General features: G+C 36.6%; 1 protein-coding gene across 3 annotated transcripts in view; it reads left to right on the top strand.

Moving 5' to 3' along the window:
• The window catches only part of PHTF2 (putative homeodomain transcription factor 2), a 62,575-nt gene that overhangs the window by 27,878 nt on the left and 14,977 nt on the right, over window positions 1-19,720 (top strand). For 2 of the 3 annotated variants that reach the window (XM_074538817.1, XM_074538816.1), the window contains 7 exons: window positions 1,556-1,625; window positions 4,201-4,359; window positions 8,746-8,911; window positions 9,611-9,775; window positions 14,667-14,868; window positions 15,995-16,153; window positions 18,973-19,191. In XM_074538817.1, coding sequence (XP_074394918.1) covers window positions 1,556-1,625; window positions 4,201-4,359; window positions 8,746-8,911; window positions 9,611-9,775; window positions 14,667-14,868; window positions 15,995-16,153; window positions 18,973-19,191 — 1,140 coding nt within the window. The remainder of the gene's footprint in view (window positions 1-1,555; window positions 1,626-4,200; window positions 4,360-8,745; window positions 8,912-9,610; window positions 9,776-14,666; window positions 14,869-15,994; window positions 16,154-18,972; window positions 19,192-19,720) is intronic. The other variant, XM_074538818.1, reaches the window with a different exon arrangement.

Here is a 19,720-nt window from a genome sequence, read left to right as displayed (position 1 = left end):
TGTGGTCCATAAGCACTAATACATTTGAAAGTGACTACACCATTCAGCATTTTCTTTTTAAACCTCAATTTTTTTTATGAAATGGAGTGGCTCACTTATGCAAAATTCACAAGAATCTGTAGCTGATTCTAGAATTATGGTAATTTCCAATTCTAATTATGGGTTTCTTTTCTCATTCCACATAAAATTACTGCAGTTCTGTAAAAATCTTGCATTATAAGGTCTTTATAGTGCTTGCATTTAAAATACAACTGGTTGTGTCTATTTTTCATCCTCGGAGCACATTTTGTCCTATTCATGTTTCAGTTGTGTATTAATTCTTTTTTTTGTTTCAAGTAAACTCATTTTTCTAATAAACACAATAGGTAATGACTACATACCTAGCTTGTTTCAGTTTGATTTTTTTATCTTTATTTCTGCATGAAAAAGAAATCCAGTTTAATTTAGATGTGAGAAATATTTTGAGCTGCATTCAGTTGAACATTTTGCTTGATATTATTCTTACGAAGATTAACACTACCAGTTTTCACTGATCTGTTTCTCATTGACAATAATTTCATTTATATGCTTCCATTTATACCTAATGTTTATGCTTTACTAGTGTTTTTACACATGGATGAGCCTTGGCAATGGTAGAAATGTACAGTTCACCAATATACATGGTTTTTGAATGAGAACAGTTAAATGGTTTTCATAATAATTTTATTTGTATCCTAAATGTTTTTTGAAATATTTTATTTTACTCTGTATGAATTGTGTGCTGTGATTTCCTTACTATCTAATGTGACCAAGAATCTAAGCTAAGGGGAGCAGAATAAACTCACAGCTGTCTTTAAGACTTGAGAGTACAGCATCACATTTTAGCATTAAAAACAAACTTGAAAGCTTTGCCAGCGAGTTTGGTTCTTCTGTGATTGAAGCTGTTGCTTCTTGAAGAAAAAAATAAGCTTGCTTTTCTTCCTGCAGCATTCCTGTTGTGTGGGATTTTCCCCTTCCTTTTAATTGGCTAATCTATATTCAGTACTGAGGAAAAATTCAATACTTTCCTAGAATTTGGATTTCTGAGATTTTGCTGTTTACTGCCTCCTGCATTGCAGTGTGATTTGCTATCTGGGTTTGGAATTAAGGAGTTGCAATATAAGAATTTTGTGAAGTTGAGTTAGACATCTGAGGAGAAAAGAGATTCAAGAATGTAATTTGTTGCAAAAATTCTGAAAAGCTACTAGAAATATGTTACTAATTCTTGTAAGTGTGTGCATACATTGTCTGCATAACGCAAAGCCATGAGTGCTCAGTGCCTGTTTGAAAAATCGCCTGGTGGGTCAGTAATTGCTTGGGTTTTATATAGATTGTAAAGTGTGTAAAAGGCATTCATTGTGCATTGTTATTTGGAATGCTTAGTTTATAGTAATTTAAATCTGTGAAGTTGACGTGTTTGTCTGAATTTTCAGTAGCAGTATAGGTTAAATACAATTACTGACCACATAGATATTTTTGTCTTTTGTAATGTCTGTCATCTACATGAAAGTATTTTGATAGTATTTATCTATTGCAGGGTTTGAGAAACAAACCAAAGAAAACAGGACATGTGAAACCAGACCTCATAGATGTTGATCTTGTAAGAGGTGAGTTCTGAGCTAGAAAAAGCTGAATTTCTCAGTATTAAATAACAGCCATCCTATGTCTTGTAACAAAAGTGGATTAGTAGGTTTAAAAAAACCCAAATGAAACAAAACACAGCCAACACTACATAGCTCTTCCCTAAAGCCGGTGGATAGAAAACATTGTTAAATAATGATATTAGGATTAAATTGCAATATTAAGAATTTAATTATTTAATTTGAATTTTGTTGTGTAGGTCTGGATTTTGAAAAAAAAAGAGGAAAGAAACTTGTGCATTGTCTTATATCATTTTAGAGTTACTAGTTTGTCTTATATATTTTATTATTGTCTTGTGCATTGTCTTATATCATTTTAGAGTTACTGGTTTACTAGTTTTACTCCTACTGCCAGGTAATTAGACTTCTTTTAAGTCTTCTGACATCTGGAGGGAATGTTACATTGAAGTTTCTGGAGGGTAAAAATGTATAGGCCTTGATTGTTTCTTGCAAATGGCAACAGAAGGTCAGATGATATGAGACTTTTAGAAAAGTCTTTATTTATTCTTAAATTGTTCTTATCTGCACGTAATTTCCCTTATGCCTTGTGAAGACTAGGGAAAACATTATTTAGTGTTTTTACCCATCAGCCCAGCAGCCAGCACAGGAAGCTGGGTAGTGCAGGTTGGGCACCCTCACACCCAGCCTTGGCCTCCAGAGGCCTGCTCGTCCCCATTGTCCCCGGAACCTCGCTCCTGTTGTCCCTGGAGCCTCACCCCCATTGTCCCCGGAGCTTCACCCCCTCAGTGCCCGGAGCCTCAGCCCCCATTGTCCCTGGAGCTTCACCCCATGGTCCCTGGAGATTCACCCTCTCTGTCCCTGGAGCCTTCTGCCCGATGGTAGCTCTGGCCTTGCCCTGGCTGTGCCGCCCTCCCTGGGGTTGCCGGCACCACGCCATGGCCCCACGGTTCCCCCCAGCTCTGGCATTAATGGCCAGTGCTGGTGCTCAGCTCCGTGTCTCAGCCCCATGTGGGTGTCCTTGGACACAGAGCAGGCAGTCTCTGGCCCAGGAGAGCCCAAGGGTTTCAGGGAGAAGTGAGTCCAGGCTGTACTGAGCAGTTCCTGTGGCATGGCCAGACAAGCAGTGCTCTGGGCAGTGGCTGTTTGTGTGGCCAGTCCTTTTTATCCCCTTACCCCTCAATTTCACAGCACTTGTTCCTCCCTAAATTGCCCAAGCCATTTCTTTCCCCCATCCCTGGATTCTCCCCTAAATGCCCTACAAATGCTGTGCCATCTGAGCTCCTTTTCCCTGGCATCCCACAGTGAGTCCCACCCCTCAGGCAGGGTCCCTTTTCCTCTGGAAGGTGACTTGGAGAGCTGCTCCCAGCAGTGCATGGTGAGGGTTCACACCTGATCATGGTGTCCATGCCATGGTTTGAGTTCCCACCGGCTTTTCTGCCTCTCTCCTGCTCTGGCTTCAGGGAGATGGCCTGAGCTGGGCTGATGGTTCCAGTGATGGCTCTGTGAGGAGAACCCTGGAAGGACCCTGCAGAGTTTTATTTGGGCTGCTTCCTCCCATTTTGTCTTTGATCTGCTCTGTGATTGTGCAGATTTCTCACACCACCTAACAGTTTAATTTTTTAAAAATGGAAATGTGTGAGAGAGGAACGAAATCAAATAACATTTGAACTTACAAGAAACTTAAAAACAGTGTTGGACCTTTTCAGTGCAGTGTTGTACATGAATAGCATTTAAATAACTACATGAATGTCTAAGTTGGCAATAAAGGTGTTTCAGAGCTGGCAGTGTTTTACATGTGCAGCACAGAGCTCACCAGTGCCAGTGCTGCTTGTAAATGACATGGGGATGGTGTAGCAGCATGCAGTAGTTGCCCTTTCAGTCAGCAACTTTGCATAATTTAAGTCACATCCCCATTAAATAAATTCTACACAGTTTTCTGGCTGGGAAGAAAAAGAAATGGAGAGATATGGGAGAGAAAGGACATTTGAATGAGAGAGGTAAGAAATGGTATAGAAGGAGACACATAGATAAATTTTTCTTGGGGTGGCTTCCCTGCTCCTGGGGCTGGTCCTCAGCTGGACAGATTCACTTCAGTGCTTCTCAACCTCATTCAGTTTTCCTCAATGACATGGCTGGTGCAATTTACAGGTGTTTTTGGTATTTGGTATTTTAGATCCCTTTTCTGTGTTGGGAAAGGACTCTGCTGTACCTGCACAGCCTGTGGAGTTTTCATGAGACTTGTTGCTTTGTATAAAGCTTCTGATACCTCTATGAAACAGAACAATTTTTAATAATTCATTTTAGAATAATTTTGACATGGCAGTGTTTTGTTATTAAGACATTCTGAAATTACAGGTATTTGTAGAAGTTCCTGATAATGGCAGTCAAGAGGGCATCAACAATGTATGCCATATTTGGATTGAGGAGATGGTTATTTAAAGGAGCAGTTATTAAATACAATTATTTGAATAAATCTTGCACTTCCACCATTTCACTGACTTAGCTACTCTGCTGTTGAACAGCTGAGATTTCTATTAGCCATAATGATGAAATAAATTCAAATTTCTTTTTTTTTTTAAAGGATCTGCTTTTGCTAAAGCAAAACCTGAAAGTCCTTGGACATCTTTGACCCGCAAAGGAATCGTGAGAGTTGTTTTCTTTCCATTCTTCTACAAGTGGTGGCTCCAAGTGACATCAAGGGTCATTTTTTTCTGGCTGCTTGTTCTTTACCTTCTCCAAGGTAGAGTTGGATTACAGCATCAATTGAATGCCTTATTTTAACCATATGAAGCTGCAGTGTGCTGCTTGGTTCACTTCATGCTGTTAAGGTCTATTCCAGTATTTTCATAAAAGATTGGAATGACACAGTCCCAAGCATATGTCTCTTGGTTAACATTTCTTTTACATATATAAAGGTTGCATAATGAAAAATTTACACTCTCCTCACAGGCTTTCTTCAGTATTTGGCACATGTTAGTTTGTCACATCTGAATGTAATTCAGGTTTTCAGGACAGCTGTTAACAAACAGAAGTCTGTTCACAGCTTTTGGGATATTCAGTATTGAGTTCTAGCAATCTGACTTTGTGAGTTCCTTAATTGTATGTGATACATAAGAGGAAAATTAGAAAGGGAAGAATGTCATGTAGTGAGTCAGTGTCTATCAGTATGAAACTCACCAAACAAATAAGTATTTCAGAAGTTTGTACAACAGATATGGAACAGAAGGTTAATGAAAGTTGGGAGCAATATAAATACCCTGAGAAGCTAAATGACTAATGAATTTTCCACTGAAATCCAATTAACATGCAATATTACTTTTTCAAATTCACCATCTGTTGTCTCAGTTGTGAATCATTGTATCATTTGGAAATTTTAATTGGAACAATATATGGAGTTAAAAAAAGAAGGCACTACCTCTTGTGTGGTGATGTTATTAGCAGGTGTAAAATTAATCTCACCATGCCAGTGCCTCAAGACCTGCAGTACTAAAAAATACTCATTTGGCCTTCTCTGAAAAGTTTTTTTTATCCCCATTTCTGAGATAGATTCCTCATTTGTCTGTGGTAAGAGATCCTATAGTGTTAATAATTCTAATCTTTTTTATAGTAATATAGGTAGTAAAATACATAAGTTGTGGTTGGTTTGTTACCATGTTCATGTGTGTCTTATTCTGAGAAACACCATTGCAGTAATTTTTTGGTGTTCCTATTTGTAAATTTATTTTAAAAAATGTATACTGGCACTTAATTTGTGGCCCCTCTGTAAGACCCTGCAGGTAGAAAAACAGTGAGACAATGAGGTTTCTGAGTGCAAGCAAGTTTTTAGGACATGAATTACAGGACTTTCTTAGAACTAGCCTTTTTCCTCTCAGATTTCTCTTAGGGTCTCTGGTTTACTAAGCTGTGGATGGAATGCATCATTTCCCTAATCCACATGGTCTGTTATGTGACAAAGTATTTCTGTGAATGTGAGTTAACAAATAGCAGGAAATAATGAATACTACTCCATATTACACTATAACCCAACTGTTTGAAATACTTGGTATTGAAACTGTGCAGAATTAGCTGCAGATTTTTTGATAGTTTTTGAAATAAATTAAAAGACTTAGAATAAACATGTAAGTGAAATTAAATGGACATATTTACTTCTTGGGAACTATTCAAAACAGCCCCCCTCCCCCAAGCACTTAAATAGAAGATTTGCTTCTATTTTACTCAGAAAGTGTGCTCAGTTACGAATTTTGGTAAGGCAGCACCAAAATATCAAGAATCCATGATAGAAGATTGAAATAAACTACCTTGAATTCCAGTGGCCAGATTTCTGCCCTGAATCTGGATTTTGTATTGAAGTTTGGACTTTTTGTCATCATGACAGATTGTCATTGACATTGTTGTAAAATGGTCTGGCTATATTTCATTTGTATGTGTTCATAATTAAATAATTTACCAAAAGTATTTTCTATAGATTTATGAATTTCATTGCTTGGAATTATTGCTTTAAAATTGATTAGCTTCACCAGGGTACTTGCTAGCATTTATGTAAATCTACAGAAAAAAACATTTTCCTTGGCTATAGATTTAAACTCCAGGGTTTATTTGCATTGGTTTCCATTAGTGTAAAGTGATTAGCACCATGTGTGATAAGAGAACTACAGAGAAATGTTTTATGCTCAAGGTCAGGGAACAGGCCAGTGACTTAAGATAGAAGTAAAACCTTTTTTTCCTACTTCCTTATCTATCTAGTATATAGTAATACCTCGTTTTTAACTTAAAATGTTTTTATATTCTAAGGGGAAAATAAAATGCAAACTTGCTGTTTCTTGTGTATTTCTTAAGTATAAAGCAAGAAACTTTAATAGTGATGTAATGGTTGTTTGTTGTAGTGGTGAGATATATAAATATATAAGTATGCATTTTTAAATTTGGTATTAAAAATATTTTCAAACTACAAATGCTTTAAAAAGAAATGCTTGTTGGCCTTTGAAATGTAAAGTTGCTTTCTCTGAGGCAGCTTTTTGTTCAATGTGATATTATTTCATTTGTGTCTGTTTTACAAAATAAGCCCCTGTGTTTTAGAAAAGCAGAGATCAAAATACTGGAAATACATAAAGAAATAATTAAAAGTGCTGTAAGAAATCCTGTTCCAACCAATTCTACCTAGCTGTTGATAGGAGCAATTCTTGGATAATCTGATCTAGAATGTATTGTCACACTGTGCAGAGATAAATTCTTGAATTTCCTTCCTATTGTACTTAAAAAAGATCAGGAGATGGATAATATTTTTCTAAATGTATGTGAAACACTGTGTTAGGAATCTACAATCTGCAGATTCTTGTATTCTGGACAATGATTTCTTCCAGACAGCTCTGCTTTACTGAATATTTTTGAGTAGCAGTAGCGAATTTTAAAATTATTTTGTGTAGGCCTACTACTGCAAAACGTTTCAAATTGAGCTTCTATGTTTATCCAAATTGTATGATAGGAGCCAAAATCAGCTCCTTATTCAATTTTATACCTCATGGAGCTAATTGTATGTGTAAATAACTCAGATAAGCTCATTTAGAAAGAGATAACATTAACTTTTGCTATCTGTACCTATTTTATTTAATTTTAATAAGTTGGATTTCTCATTGCATGTGGTCTTTGAGAAATACAGCAAAAATGTACTTCACTGATAAGTAATAAAGAATGCTCCCATGCAAAACTTTAGTGTTTTAATTTAGGAAAAAGAGGAGAAATTAGAATTAGTTTTTCCACAATCAAAAATTATTCCATTGTTTTGTGTGTTCATCATGTTTCTAATACTGGTTACCTTGCTAAAGATTAGTTAGTGAAAAACATATCAAACCTCTTTTTAGTGGAGAACATTCCATCCAGGTTATCTGCTGTGTTAGGTGTTCATGGGATTTATTTTAGATGTTTGAATGTGGGACAAAGCTTTGTATGTGGCTGCATTTTTTTCAGTCAATTTCACTAGAGAACTGGTGACAGCTGTTGAACTTGTAATTCTTTGTGCTAGAAATAGGTCTAAATTATGGGACTTTCACTTCTCAGTAGTGCACAAACAAAACCAAGTTCTCATGGGATGTGCAGATGTTAGGCACAGAGAATTGTTTCCCAGATCTGTTTCTGAATTGTTTCTTGGAGTTTCTGTGGGTATTTTTGGGTGGCTTTTTTGGTTTTTGTTTGCTTTGGTTTTGTTTTTTTCTTGATAGCTCCTCTCAGCCGAGTTATGCATCACAGCTCTTCAAGCCAGAGCAAGGACAGAGTAAGCAGAGAGGAGAGGGGTTCCTTTTCCTCCTGCTTCATACCTGCTGGATGTGTTCAGGTTGACCTGGAGCCTGTGAAGATGTTGCTGAGTGTTTGGGCTCTGGGTGCAGGAGCTTGGTTGTTGGCTGCATATGAAAATGGTTATAGGCTTACAAAACTAACAGTTAGCCATGGGGTTGGAAGCTGCCCCTTTTTCCAACCACAAGTGCTAGTTGGAGCCTTGGTCACTTCAGCTGGACTACCCCATAGTTTACATGGTTTGTCTTTTGATCTTTCCTCACTGCTAAAAAAGATGCACAGAAGTATATATAGAATGTTTATAGGGTTGTACTTATGCATGGCTGCCCATCCTTATGGGCAATTTTGTCCCTTGGCTGGGACATGGAGTTTTAAATTCATTCTGCTGTGTAAGGAGTTTCTAGTCTCAAGTCTCTTCAAACTCACTGGGTTGTGCTTTGTCAAAACACATGATGCAGAATTAAATTTATTTGGGCTGCTTTAAGGATGATATTTACTTTTTGGTTTTGTCTCCTACTGATGTTTCACCATATTTGAAGTGGTTTCATGACAGATACAGTTTTCCAAATGTTCTTTCCCCCTTATTCAGCCATTTTTTGAGCAATACCTATGATATCACAAGTATGAAAGAAACGATGAGTACTAAGAGAATAGTCGGCTATTTAGACCCTGAATACTGCTGGTTTTCAGGAAAATAATAATTTTGTTCTCTCAGAATTACCTGCATTGGCTTAAAATCCAGGTAAAGGTCTGCATCTGACTGGTTTGTTTTTCACAAAAGCCATATGAGTTGGCCATTTCAGACATTAAACTCATCTTCATTTCCCTTCTTTTCCAGTTGCTGCTGTAGTGCTATTCTGTACAGCCCAAAGCCCACATAATATACCTCTGACTGAAGTCATTGGGCCAATATGGCTCATGTTGCTGCTTGGGACTGTGCACTGTCAGATTGTCTCCACACGAACTCCTAAGCCACCTCCCAGCACAGGGGGTAAAAGAAGAAGGTATAGTCTGTGTTAAAGTACTTTAGTCAAAGACTTATAGTCTGTGTTTAGTACTTACATTTAGGACTGTTAAACTACTGTAGAGAATGTGCATGAAAAAAAAGTAGGGGTTTACAGTCTGTGCTTTGCTAGAGATGAGAAATTGTTGCTCTGTTTTTATTTGAAACTTCAAAATTATGCTTAATTGGTGCTCTTTAACTTTTATGCATTGACTAATTTAGGCAGTTTTATTTGAATTTTAATGCATTAAATCAGACTTTTTGTCTCAAAACAGTTATCTGAATAGTGGTGGAGTGACAGTGTTTATATTCAAATTTAGTTTTATAAATCTGGCTAATAATCTGTGGAAAGTATATGTGAAAAGAGATGCTCTTGGAAATGTAGAATTTAAGTCTTCCAAGCACTCCACTGACTGATTTGCTACAGTGAATTGTCCCATTAAAATGGGAAACACTGCAGCAGTGACTTTTGTAGTCTAAGCTTCTGATGATGAAATGAAATGTGTTTTGTGTTTAAGTATATAATAATGAATGTATCATGCTTTTTTATTAAATAGAGTTTATTAAATTGATATGACAAAGCTTTAGCAAAATACTTTGAAATCTTGCTTGTTTTTTGCATGCTTAAACTGCTGAACACATAAAACTAGCAGATTGCACTTACAAAACTACCTTCCCATTTTAATCTCTTCTGCTGAAGGAAATTAAGGAAAGCAGCACATTTGGAAGTACATAGGGAAGGAGATGGCTCTAGTACCACAGATAACACACAGGAGGGAACAGTGCAGAGCTACGGTACAAGCACCTCTTGCAGTATTGGCGCTGTCTTCAGAGATATCTGGCATGCTGCTTTCTTTTTATCAGGGTTTGTATTTATTCAAGGCTACATAAGTGTTAGAGATGCACTATCCCTTTTCTAATTAAGTAAATATTGATGTAATGATTAAACTTCTGTTGATCTAGTTTTTGCTCTTAATAGCAAACTCATCTGAGTATTTGAGAATGGTCTAATGTGTTGTTTCTTGACTTTTGTAAATGCTGATGCAAGGATTTTGAAGAAATATTGAATTGTCATAGAATAATTTGGGTTGGAAAGGACTTTAAAGATCATTTAGTTCTCCCCCCTTTGCATAGGCAGGGGCAACTTCCACTAGACCAGGTTGCTCAGAGCCCCATCCAGCGTGGCCTTGAACACTCCAGGGATGGGGGCAGCCACAGCTTCTCTGGGCAGACTGTTCTACTGTCACCACTCCTTCACTTAATAATTCCTTTCTAATATTGAAAGCTAAACTTAATTTTTTCCATTTGAAACCATTGCCCCATGTCCCATCACTACCTGCTCCTGTAAAAAGTCCCTCTCCAGCTCTGGAAGGTGCTCAGAGGTCTCCCTGGAGCCTCTTCCAGGCTGAACAACCCCAGTTCTCTCAGCTGTCTTCACAGGAGAGGTGCTCCAGCCCTCTGATCATCTTTTTGTCCCTCCTCTGGATTTGTTCCCACAGTCCCATGTCCTCCTTATGCTGGGGGCCCCAGAGATTAGCACAGTGCTCCAGGTGGGATCTCATGAGAGCAGAGTACAGAATTAACTTCCAGTTAAATTATATTTTGTTGTTTTACTACACCGTGTAGGCTATCAGGAAAAAAAAAACAACTTAGTGTCTCAGTTTTAATCCAAAGAGAAAAATTCAGCTGTTTAATTTTACTGTATTACATTACATCCTTGTTACTCCAAGAGAATGCTTATTCAACTCTGTCACTGTCATCAAATGACACACTTTTTCTTCAGGATTCAAATAAACACTGATTGGACTATTAAAAAATAAAAAGCCCATTCTATAGCTGTATGTGTGTGCAAGACATGCTATGCATGCAGCATTTTGAGTGCTATGTATCAGCATGTATTAATTAGTGAAAATACACTCAATAAATAGTATTAAATGTAGAAAAGGGATAATGCAAGTTATGACATTGATGTTTTGTTGTGCATGCTGCATTGTATATACAGCAACACTAACGTGTCTGCTATACCTGTGATCTGTGCTCTTAACCACTGGTAAAACTTATGTTACCTTCTGGGATTGAATACTTGAAACCTTGGACAAGTTTTAAAAATGTTTAGAAGTGTTGTAAGAGGAGAATTCATTTGACTTTTTCCTGCGTGGGTTAAGCTGTCTTTGATAAGCTGTGGGTCATAGTGATAGGCACCAGAGTCTGTAGGCATTACTCTCTGGCATGCTTCAAGGGTAATCTTGTAAACTTTTTAATGTCTTGTTTTCCCTTCATTGAAGATACTGTTCTGCAGTAAGAAGAGTGTTGGAAGTCTATTTTTTTTCCTTTCTTTTACTGCTGTGAGGCTCAGAATATTTTCAGTTGAGAAGGGCTGTGTGGAACTTACCCTAAAACTTGTTTAAACCATTTAATGAGAGGTAGTGTGTGTATATATATAAATGTTAAGCCGCCATGATGAGTACTTAGTATATACAGTATCTTCAAAGGAAGAAGAAGGCAGAGTGACTGAGAGTGCTGTAAACAGCCCTTAGTCCTTTGTTACCCCTGCATTGCAGAGGCACAGTTGTTTGTATGTGTGGAGCCATACAAACTTGTCTAGATGAAAAATAACCTTCTTTTTCCCCAGGGGAACATGCAGTTCAGTTTCGTCATGTAATTTTTTTCATGGTAATACAAACACTTTTGTCAGCACAATGGGAGTGGGGCTGGGAATGAGGAAGCAAGAGCACAGTGTGGAGTACATTGACTGCTTGGTGAGGTTCCTTAAAGAAAATCTTATGAAATCTCAGTGCAAGGAAGCTTCACAGCTACACTTGGCCTGTTTCTTAGGACAAACTTTGAAGCTCTTTAGATAAGTACATTAAAATGTCTTACATAGAATGTCTGCTGAGTATTTATTTTCAGCAGTTTTTCACTTACACAAATCTTTGACATACTGTTTTCTGGAATTTTAAGTATAGGTCATTCAAATTCACCTCAGAAATTGAATTTTCTGTGTTAGGGCAGGACCCTGTGTACCTACACCATTTGCCTGTGCTCAGATCATTAGTAAACTGGAAGTGTGTATTCAATAAATATCCTTTCCAATGGCAGAATTCAGTCTGACTTAAAAATTATAATTCTAAACTTTAATCCAGCACAGGGGCAATTTAGAAAATACTACTGATAAGTCTTACTTGAAAAGAGGGTGGTATCCAAGCAAGTGATCTGTTCAGAATGCAGTACTGATTTCAGAATTTGCTCTGCATGTGTCCTTACTCCAGTGGAAGTCTTATAACCTCTAAAGTGTTGTAATCTCGAAATGTTTTGCAGTGGGAACAGAGAGAAGAGTTTTTCTGATCAACCCCAATGAAAATACATTGAAATATTGAATACATGAGAGTGCAAATCCACACTCTTTCAGAAATTTTATTGAACTTTTCTTTAGTATTTTCCCTTGATAATGCATGAAGAGGACTAAAAATCATTCTTGATTTAGCTTTTGCATATATTCAAGCCTTTTAAGACATTGTATTTAGTCCTGGTGTTCATTGTTTTATTCTAAATACTTTTAGTTATAGCCTAAAATTGTAAAAATTGATTAAGGATGTATGTATATATAGTAATTCTAGATAACCATGCATTTTTGCCAGCAAGGGATATATTGTTTGTGTTTATTACTGTAGGGGTTTTTGTTTTGTTTTTCTTTAAAACATGTGCACAAAAGCCTAACTTTAAGTCCAATATTCACTTTTCTGGCTTGAGGCTTACACTTAAATTTATACAAAAAAATAACTTCAGTTTCTCTGTTAGAAGCAAATAAAGACTTCAGTCAAGCTCCCTGATATTTAGAATGAGCCTTAGTTGATACCAGCCCAGTAGCTTTGGTCTTGTGATTTTAGCACTCAAACATTGCTTGAGTAGTGAAATCCCATCTGAAAAAGTTGTGCATTCATGTATGTGTTCCCTCTTTCTCTTATCTATTCCTTTTCAACTGTTTGAGGCTACTTCTAGCTTTAAAGTTTTGTGTAAAATGCATAAAAACTTCTCAAATCAAATTTGGAAGAGCTGTCTCATTAATCTGCTCATACAGTTTAGTAACTTGTGGAGGAAGTGTTTCTGACTGGATGTGTATGTGTGATGAGAACTTAAAATTTTCTTTCAAACAGTGAAGAAGTAAATGCAGAAGTGCTGGAGGAATATTTAATGAATTACAAATTAGCTTATCTGGATTCCTCCTTATTGCAGATAATTTAATTTTAGTGCTTCTTCCTCATTACTCACAACTGACCTTGCTTATTATTTTGCAATGAGTTGCCACTGAAAGGCAGTCCCTTTGCTTTAAAAGAATTATAAATGTTAACTTCTTTTCTTAGTTAGGGTAACAAATTAAAGATGGTAAACAAGGATTAAACACATTAGTAACACTGTCTCTTCTCTTGATCATTTTTTCTGCATACCATTATTTTTTGAGCTGAATTGGTCCTTTTTGGATTTTTTTCCTATTTTATCCAGCTGTCCCTGGCCATTTTTTGCTTTCAGGACTCCCCTTTATGTGTGGGATACCTTATCTTGGAAGGAATGTGAGGCGACTCTCCAAATTCTCCCAATTTGTTTGATGTACATATTAAAGAGGAATTTAATCTTCTGCTGTGTAATCCAAGCCCTCTCAGAATGCCTCAGTCCTTAAAGAGAAAGGCAGTGCATATTCCCTCACAGGAGCACCAGATCAATTGAACAGATTCTTGATAATTCAGTGTTCTTGATAACCCAGTGCTCTACTTGAAATAAAAATAAAAAATTTCAGAAGCATTATTTATAGCACTTGTCTTCTTTCCTCTCTTTTCTCACTTAGTGTTCTGAAAAATCTAAAAAACAAAATTTAATTTACTTTGACAATAGAGGAGCTTAAGACTAGAAGTCCCTGTCAGTAAGGTAGCAAGCTGCTATTCCTCTTCATGCCTTCATCCACTGCACTTTCTAGTGTGGGAGTGTAATCATCCAAATGTTTGCTTTGAGAGAGCTTCTTCTTGCAGGAGATAGTCTGCTGGTACATTTATTGTCTAGGAAAGGGCTTTGATTTTAGAGGATGTTATGGGAGACTGTTCAGTGAGAGATTTGTCCTTTAAAATCCTGGAGATTCTGTCCTTTAAAAAGCAGCTTAGTTGGTATGTTTGTAAGAGATAGGGAAAAATGTTGCCTGGGGTGTTGCTGGATAATGCAGAAAAGAGTAGATCCCCTTCTGTTTAGTAGGGTTGTCAGTAAGCAGAGTATATTCAAAACACCACCAAATATCAGTGTACAGAGTACTAAACAGCATGTTTGTTTGCAGCTTCAGGAAATTGCATGCTTGCTTTGAATTAATAATTATTAAAGCAACTTCTAGCAAACCTCTTTTATTTGTTAAGATTAAATAGAGGGATTTCTCTTTCACTTTTGACGCTTCTGATTCTTCCATTAGCAAAGCTGCTGTGAAGTTTTATTTTTAAAACAGGTAAACAGGTTTCTTTTTCTCTTCTTTCAGTAGCTAATGATACACATTTCTTTCATACCCTGACAGTTTATTTTATAACAATTTTAAGAGAGGATAATGGGTGTTATTTAGAAGATTAAATAGTTACAAATATAGCATCAAAATCAAATGTTAATATTGTTATTTTGTGGACATCTTAGTAAAGCTAAAACAATGGTTGATAGGAATAAGCAGGATTTAGACTGGGAAATAATTCAGAGAATAATTAATTTAATGCATGTATTTGTTTTAAATATAGATCTAAGAAAGCAAAAAACTCAATAGATAAATCCACTGAAACTGATAATGGCTACGTGTCCCTTGATGGGAAGAAGCCAGGCAGAGGCAGTGAAGAAGGAGTGCAGGGCCACGAACGCCGCTGCGAGGTGATCAGGCCAGAGGAGACAGGGTGGAGCCCTGCCACAGGGAGAGATGCCCTGGGCAACCACAGTCACCACAAAGTAAGTGTGTTTGTTGCTTTTTGTGATGCCTTGGATGCATTTTTATCTGCTTTATTCTTAAAAATGAAATTAGGCTTAGGGTCCTGGAGCCAAAACTTATAGCGAGTTGTCTTACTTCATCATATTCCTGGCCTTTCCTTTTTCTTGTAGGAGGAACCTTAATGGTGTTTTTACATTTTTTGGTATTCTTTATTTCAGTGCACAAATTTGGGTGCTGTCCTTTATCTGTGGGTATTTCCTGACCAAGTAAACCTTCTGTGCCTTCTCTGAGAGTCTGGGCATTTTATTGTCTCTGTGATAAAATGGAACAGATTTTGGATTACTGTACTGGATTATTGTAATTTGAAGGTCGTTCTGACTATTTCTTTGCCTGTGAATCGTCTTCCTTTTCCTTTTTTTCTTCTTTTTTTTGTTTGTTTGTTTTGTTTTGTTTTGGTTTGTTTTTTGTTTTTAATTGATCTGTGTGAAAGATGAGGAAAGCAGGATTTCCCTCCAAGTGAAATAGGCATGACTCTCTATAGTGAGGAATAGGAATGAGAGGGAATAATAGAATCATTACAGAATCATAGGAAGTGATCATGGAAGAAAACAGAACTTTTAATTTGTCTGGGTCTTATTATCTCCTGGATATCCTGTATTCAAAGTAACACACACTAGTTTCCTCAGTGTTCAACATACATCCTCTAAGCCTTCATCCTTGTAAGAGGTGTTAAATGTTAACTTTGTACTGAATATGTTGATAATTCAGTTTTATACTGTTACTTTTGACTGGTTAGCTGGTTTGAATTTTTTGGTTTGGTTTGTTCTCTTTTCAGATGCAGATAGGCTTAGAGAAAATGTATCTTGGCATGTTGAGTTTACAAAAAATCATATTTAAAATAAGAGCATCATGATCTTTCTTGAGGCTAATGTGAAATAGGCTTTCCTTTGAAAAAAATATTTTTGATGCTACAGTTTCTATTCTATAATTCCTGCTCTGTCAATTTTGAGTCTTGAAAATGCATTAATATCTGGTTTAACTGAGCGTAGATGCTGAAGTTGTAGAAAGAAATTTGATTTCACTAGTTGAGAACAAGACTTATTAAATATTACTCTGTCTTACTACTACTGTATTTCCTGCCCTTAGGATACTCCCAGGACTGTGACAAATTTATCAGATGAAGTTTCTAGTGAGGAGGGGCCTGACACTGGCTATTCCTTACGCCGCAATGCAGAACGCACCTCCAGCGACTGTACCCTTCGCAACAGGAAATCTCACCATTACAAGAAACACTACCCTCTGGAGGTAGGTTCATTTCTATTGCTTCTTGCCTGTGAGTTCTGAAAAAAAACTTGACTTCTTTTTGAGTAAGGCATATAGAGCAAGCAGCTTGCGTGTGCTTGGTTGCTGGCTGGAGTTAAACTATGACATTTCCATAAATGGGGTTTTTTTTCCTATCTTGGATTTTAGGAGTCTGTAAATTGGAAGTCATGCTAGTGAGGAACACAATTTTTTTCATTTGCTTTTCTTTAATGACAGTGTTTTGAAATGAAAAGACTGTAATCTAGTTTTCTTGAGCTTCATCCTATTTTTCAGTTTGTTGTAAGGAAAATTAAAATGTTTGGTAGATTTTGCATCGGGTTATGGTAACTGTTACTGTCCTGTGACACCAGTTATCTCCTCTGGAAAATTGGTTTGTTACAGAAACTGTAGTAATTGGGGATTTGCAAATTTTCAGCATGGTTCTGCTCCTACTTCTCTCCATTTAGTATTTTGGATCCACTCACTTTCTTGCAGAAAAGTCTGATTGACTCTGAATTTTCATTTCCTTGTCTTCCTTGAAACAATAATATTAAATCTTGTTATGAAATTTTACCAAAATGGTCAATGTATAAAAAATACCAAAATTTTATGAAACTTGATGACATTACAGCTTGTAATAGCGGACTTCACAGATTGCATGTGAGCATAATTTTTAATTGTAAGGACTCAGACATTCTATGAGAATGGAACATCTTAGTGTGGTTTTGCTTATTTATTCATTATTTTTAAAAATTATGCTGTTTTGCTAATGCTATGCAACTTCACAGATATGGAACACTTCTTAAAGGCTGTATTGCTATTTTTTCTCAAAGGTTGAGCAAAGAAAGCAAAGAGTAAAATCAGCACTGGCAAAAGTGCACTGACAGATGGGCTTGATAGGCAGAGCTTCATAAGTAAACTCTGTACTTGTTATAGGAAAAGTGTATTGGAAGGGTTCAGGTACTGCTTGCTCTGATCACAACTGCAAGGCCTTGATGTTGATGCTTTGCATAAAAAAAACATTAAATAAGCTATTCTTTCACTCATTTCTTGCCGACTTTGGTTAGAAAGATCCAGAATGTTGATTGATGTCAGCATTTAGTGCCTTTTGCCATGTGTGGTTTGTGATAATGGGACTGTTTGTTTCATGTTAGAGAAGATGTCCCTTCACTGTGTGCTTGTGCAGCCATAGTGCTTCACAGGAGAAAGCAGAAAGGCACCATTACAATTGATTTCTTTTGTTTTTCAGCTTAGATATATTTTTCTCTAGTGTAAAGTTCTTCAAAGCTAGGGAAGACTTTGTAGATCCCTTCAGAAGCTAGAGACAGAATGTAATCCATGTTTAGCTGTGGCAGTACTGTTTTACACTTATTCCCTGTTCAGTGATCTGACTGATGCAATGAAAGGGGAAGCTTTTCTTTCTTGCTCCCAACTCGCCTCCCCCACACCATTACAAAGAAAATGAAACAATAGTTTTCAAATCAGTGAAAGCTTTCTTTGTATTAAAAAAATTAATAAGTGAAGTCTGTGGGTATACTCTCAAATTCTGTCCTGCATTTTCTTTTATCTTCATGTTTATGTGTCTACTTAATTGTTGTTTGAGCAAGCTATTTTTCATGTTCATACTTTATTAACTTTCAGCCTCACTGGTACCCAGTAGTGACTGCTTTCTATAAATATCTTTTTTTTGCTTGAAAAAAATTAATTTCAGACTCTTTCTGTATTGATATTATCCCTGTCTTTGTAAAAGGTGGAGAAAGAGTTCAGACCAAATTTTTTCTAAACATTTCTTTACAAAATAAAGAAATAAACTTTGCATAAAGTACATTAAACATGGTTTTCAGAAAGAATGAAGAACACTTCTTCAGATAGTAATGGACTATGAATCACAGTCAGTTAGTATGTCTGCTGAAACAGTGCTTAATATTTTTTAAGTGTAGAAAATTGTATGTTCTCTAGAGAAATTAGTAGAGACAAACTTGGTGTTAAGAGGGAATGGAAATTGCCAGAGGATGGCAGTGAGTAGGCTGATGCTGCTTTTAATACTACACCCCTGTCTTCTGGAAATGGATTCTGTTTATTGTAGAAAGTAGTTTAAACTCTACATTGTTTTTCTGAAGACAGCAGTAGATTGTTTCATGTGTATACATTGGGAGATTTGAATGTCCCAAACTTCAGATTTTTCTTTCTTTATCCAAGAGCTAGGTAAAACTGGAGTTTACAAAGGCATACTTGTTTGTCAAGTGCAGTTTAAAAATGTTTAAAAGAATTAAATTTTTATGTCTAATTGTTTGGATTACGCATAAACCTGGCATTAGCTATGTGTACCCTTGCTTTTTTTTTTCCCTCTATACCTGATGCATTACTGTCTTCAAGCCCACTCTGTCTTGAGAAGGTATGTTAGTAGTAACAATGTGACTTTAGGAGACTTTAAGGGTCAATTCCTCAGAAAGTGGAGTTGTAGCTGGAATCTGTGGCTTGAAATTTGCTGTTAAATTCTGAACTAATGAGCTCTAAAAATCTGTGAGGTAATTATTTCCTTTTAATAATGAGTATGATTAGATTCTTCCCTATGTGACCCCTCCCTAAAAAGCAAAGGCCATGGACTGTTGCTTACTTTTTGGTACAGTATCTTAAAAAGTGCAACATCTTAGACACACTTGCAATAAACACACAAATCTTTCTGATGAAAAGGATTATGGATTAGAACCTAAAAATCCAGATGAACACAGATTCACTAATCTGACATTTAAAATATCTCTGTCAGGAAATGATGTAGATTAAACCATCAGCATTAATTCCAGTGGATGTTTGGCTTTCAGGACACACCTAAATCAGGTACCAGCTGCAGCTCCCGGTGCTCCAGCTCCAGACAAGACTCGGAGAGCACAAGGCCAGAGTCAGAAACAGAAGATGTGCTGTGGGAGGACCTCCTGCACTGTGCTGAGTGCCACTCGTCCTGCACCAGCGAGACAGACGTGGAGAGCCCTCAGGTGAACCCGTGTGTGAAGAAAGAGTTCAGAGATGACCCATTCCATCAGGTTGGTACCCACCAGTTCTGGTCTTTTACACTACACACAAGGTCAGTGTTACCTTTCATATGTCACAGAAAACCTGGAAGAAAGACCTATGTCAGATGGAAGTAACAAAGCCAGAGTGATTTGATAGAATTGAAACAAGTAAAACTTGATTTCTGCTACTCAGTCATTAATTTTTCAAAAGAAGAGTGTATGACAGTATACCAAAATAGCTACAGAATATTTGAGTGCTTGAATCTTAATTCTAATTTAGGACAAGGACTGATTGATTTAAGTTTCCTCTGTGATAGGTGGTTCTGTTTGAGTATTTATTTTTCTCTTTTGGGTTTTCTTTGTTTATTTTGTTTAATTTTTTAATTGTTTGGATTTTGTTGGGTTTTCCCTCCCTTTTGTTTTTCTCTAGTGGAATTGCTTTTTATAAGTACTTATCAGACACCTTTCTGTTTGCTTATTTGGAAATGTATATATAGAAAAAGCAAACAGAAGGATAACATATGTTTTCTGTATATGCATATATATATATATGATATCA

Source organism: Zonotrichia albicollis, chromosome 4 (genome assembly GCF_047830755.1).
Source record: "Zonotrichia albicollis isolate bZonAlb1 chromosome 4, bZonAlb1.hap1, whole genome shotgun sequence".
Lineage (NCBI taxonomy): Eukaryota > Metazoa > Chordata > Aves > Passeriformes > Passerellidae > Zonotrichia > Zonotrichia albicollis.
This window is presented reverse-complemented; position numbering and strand designations above follow the sequence as displayed.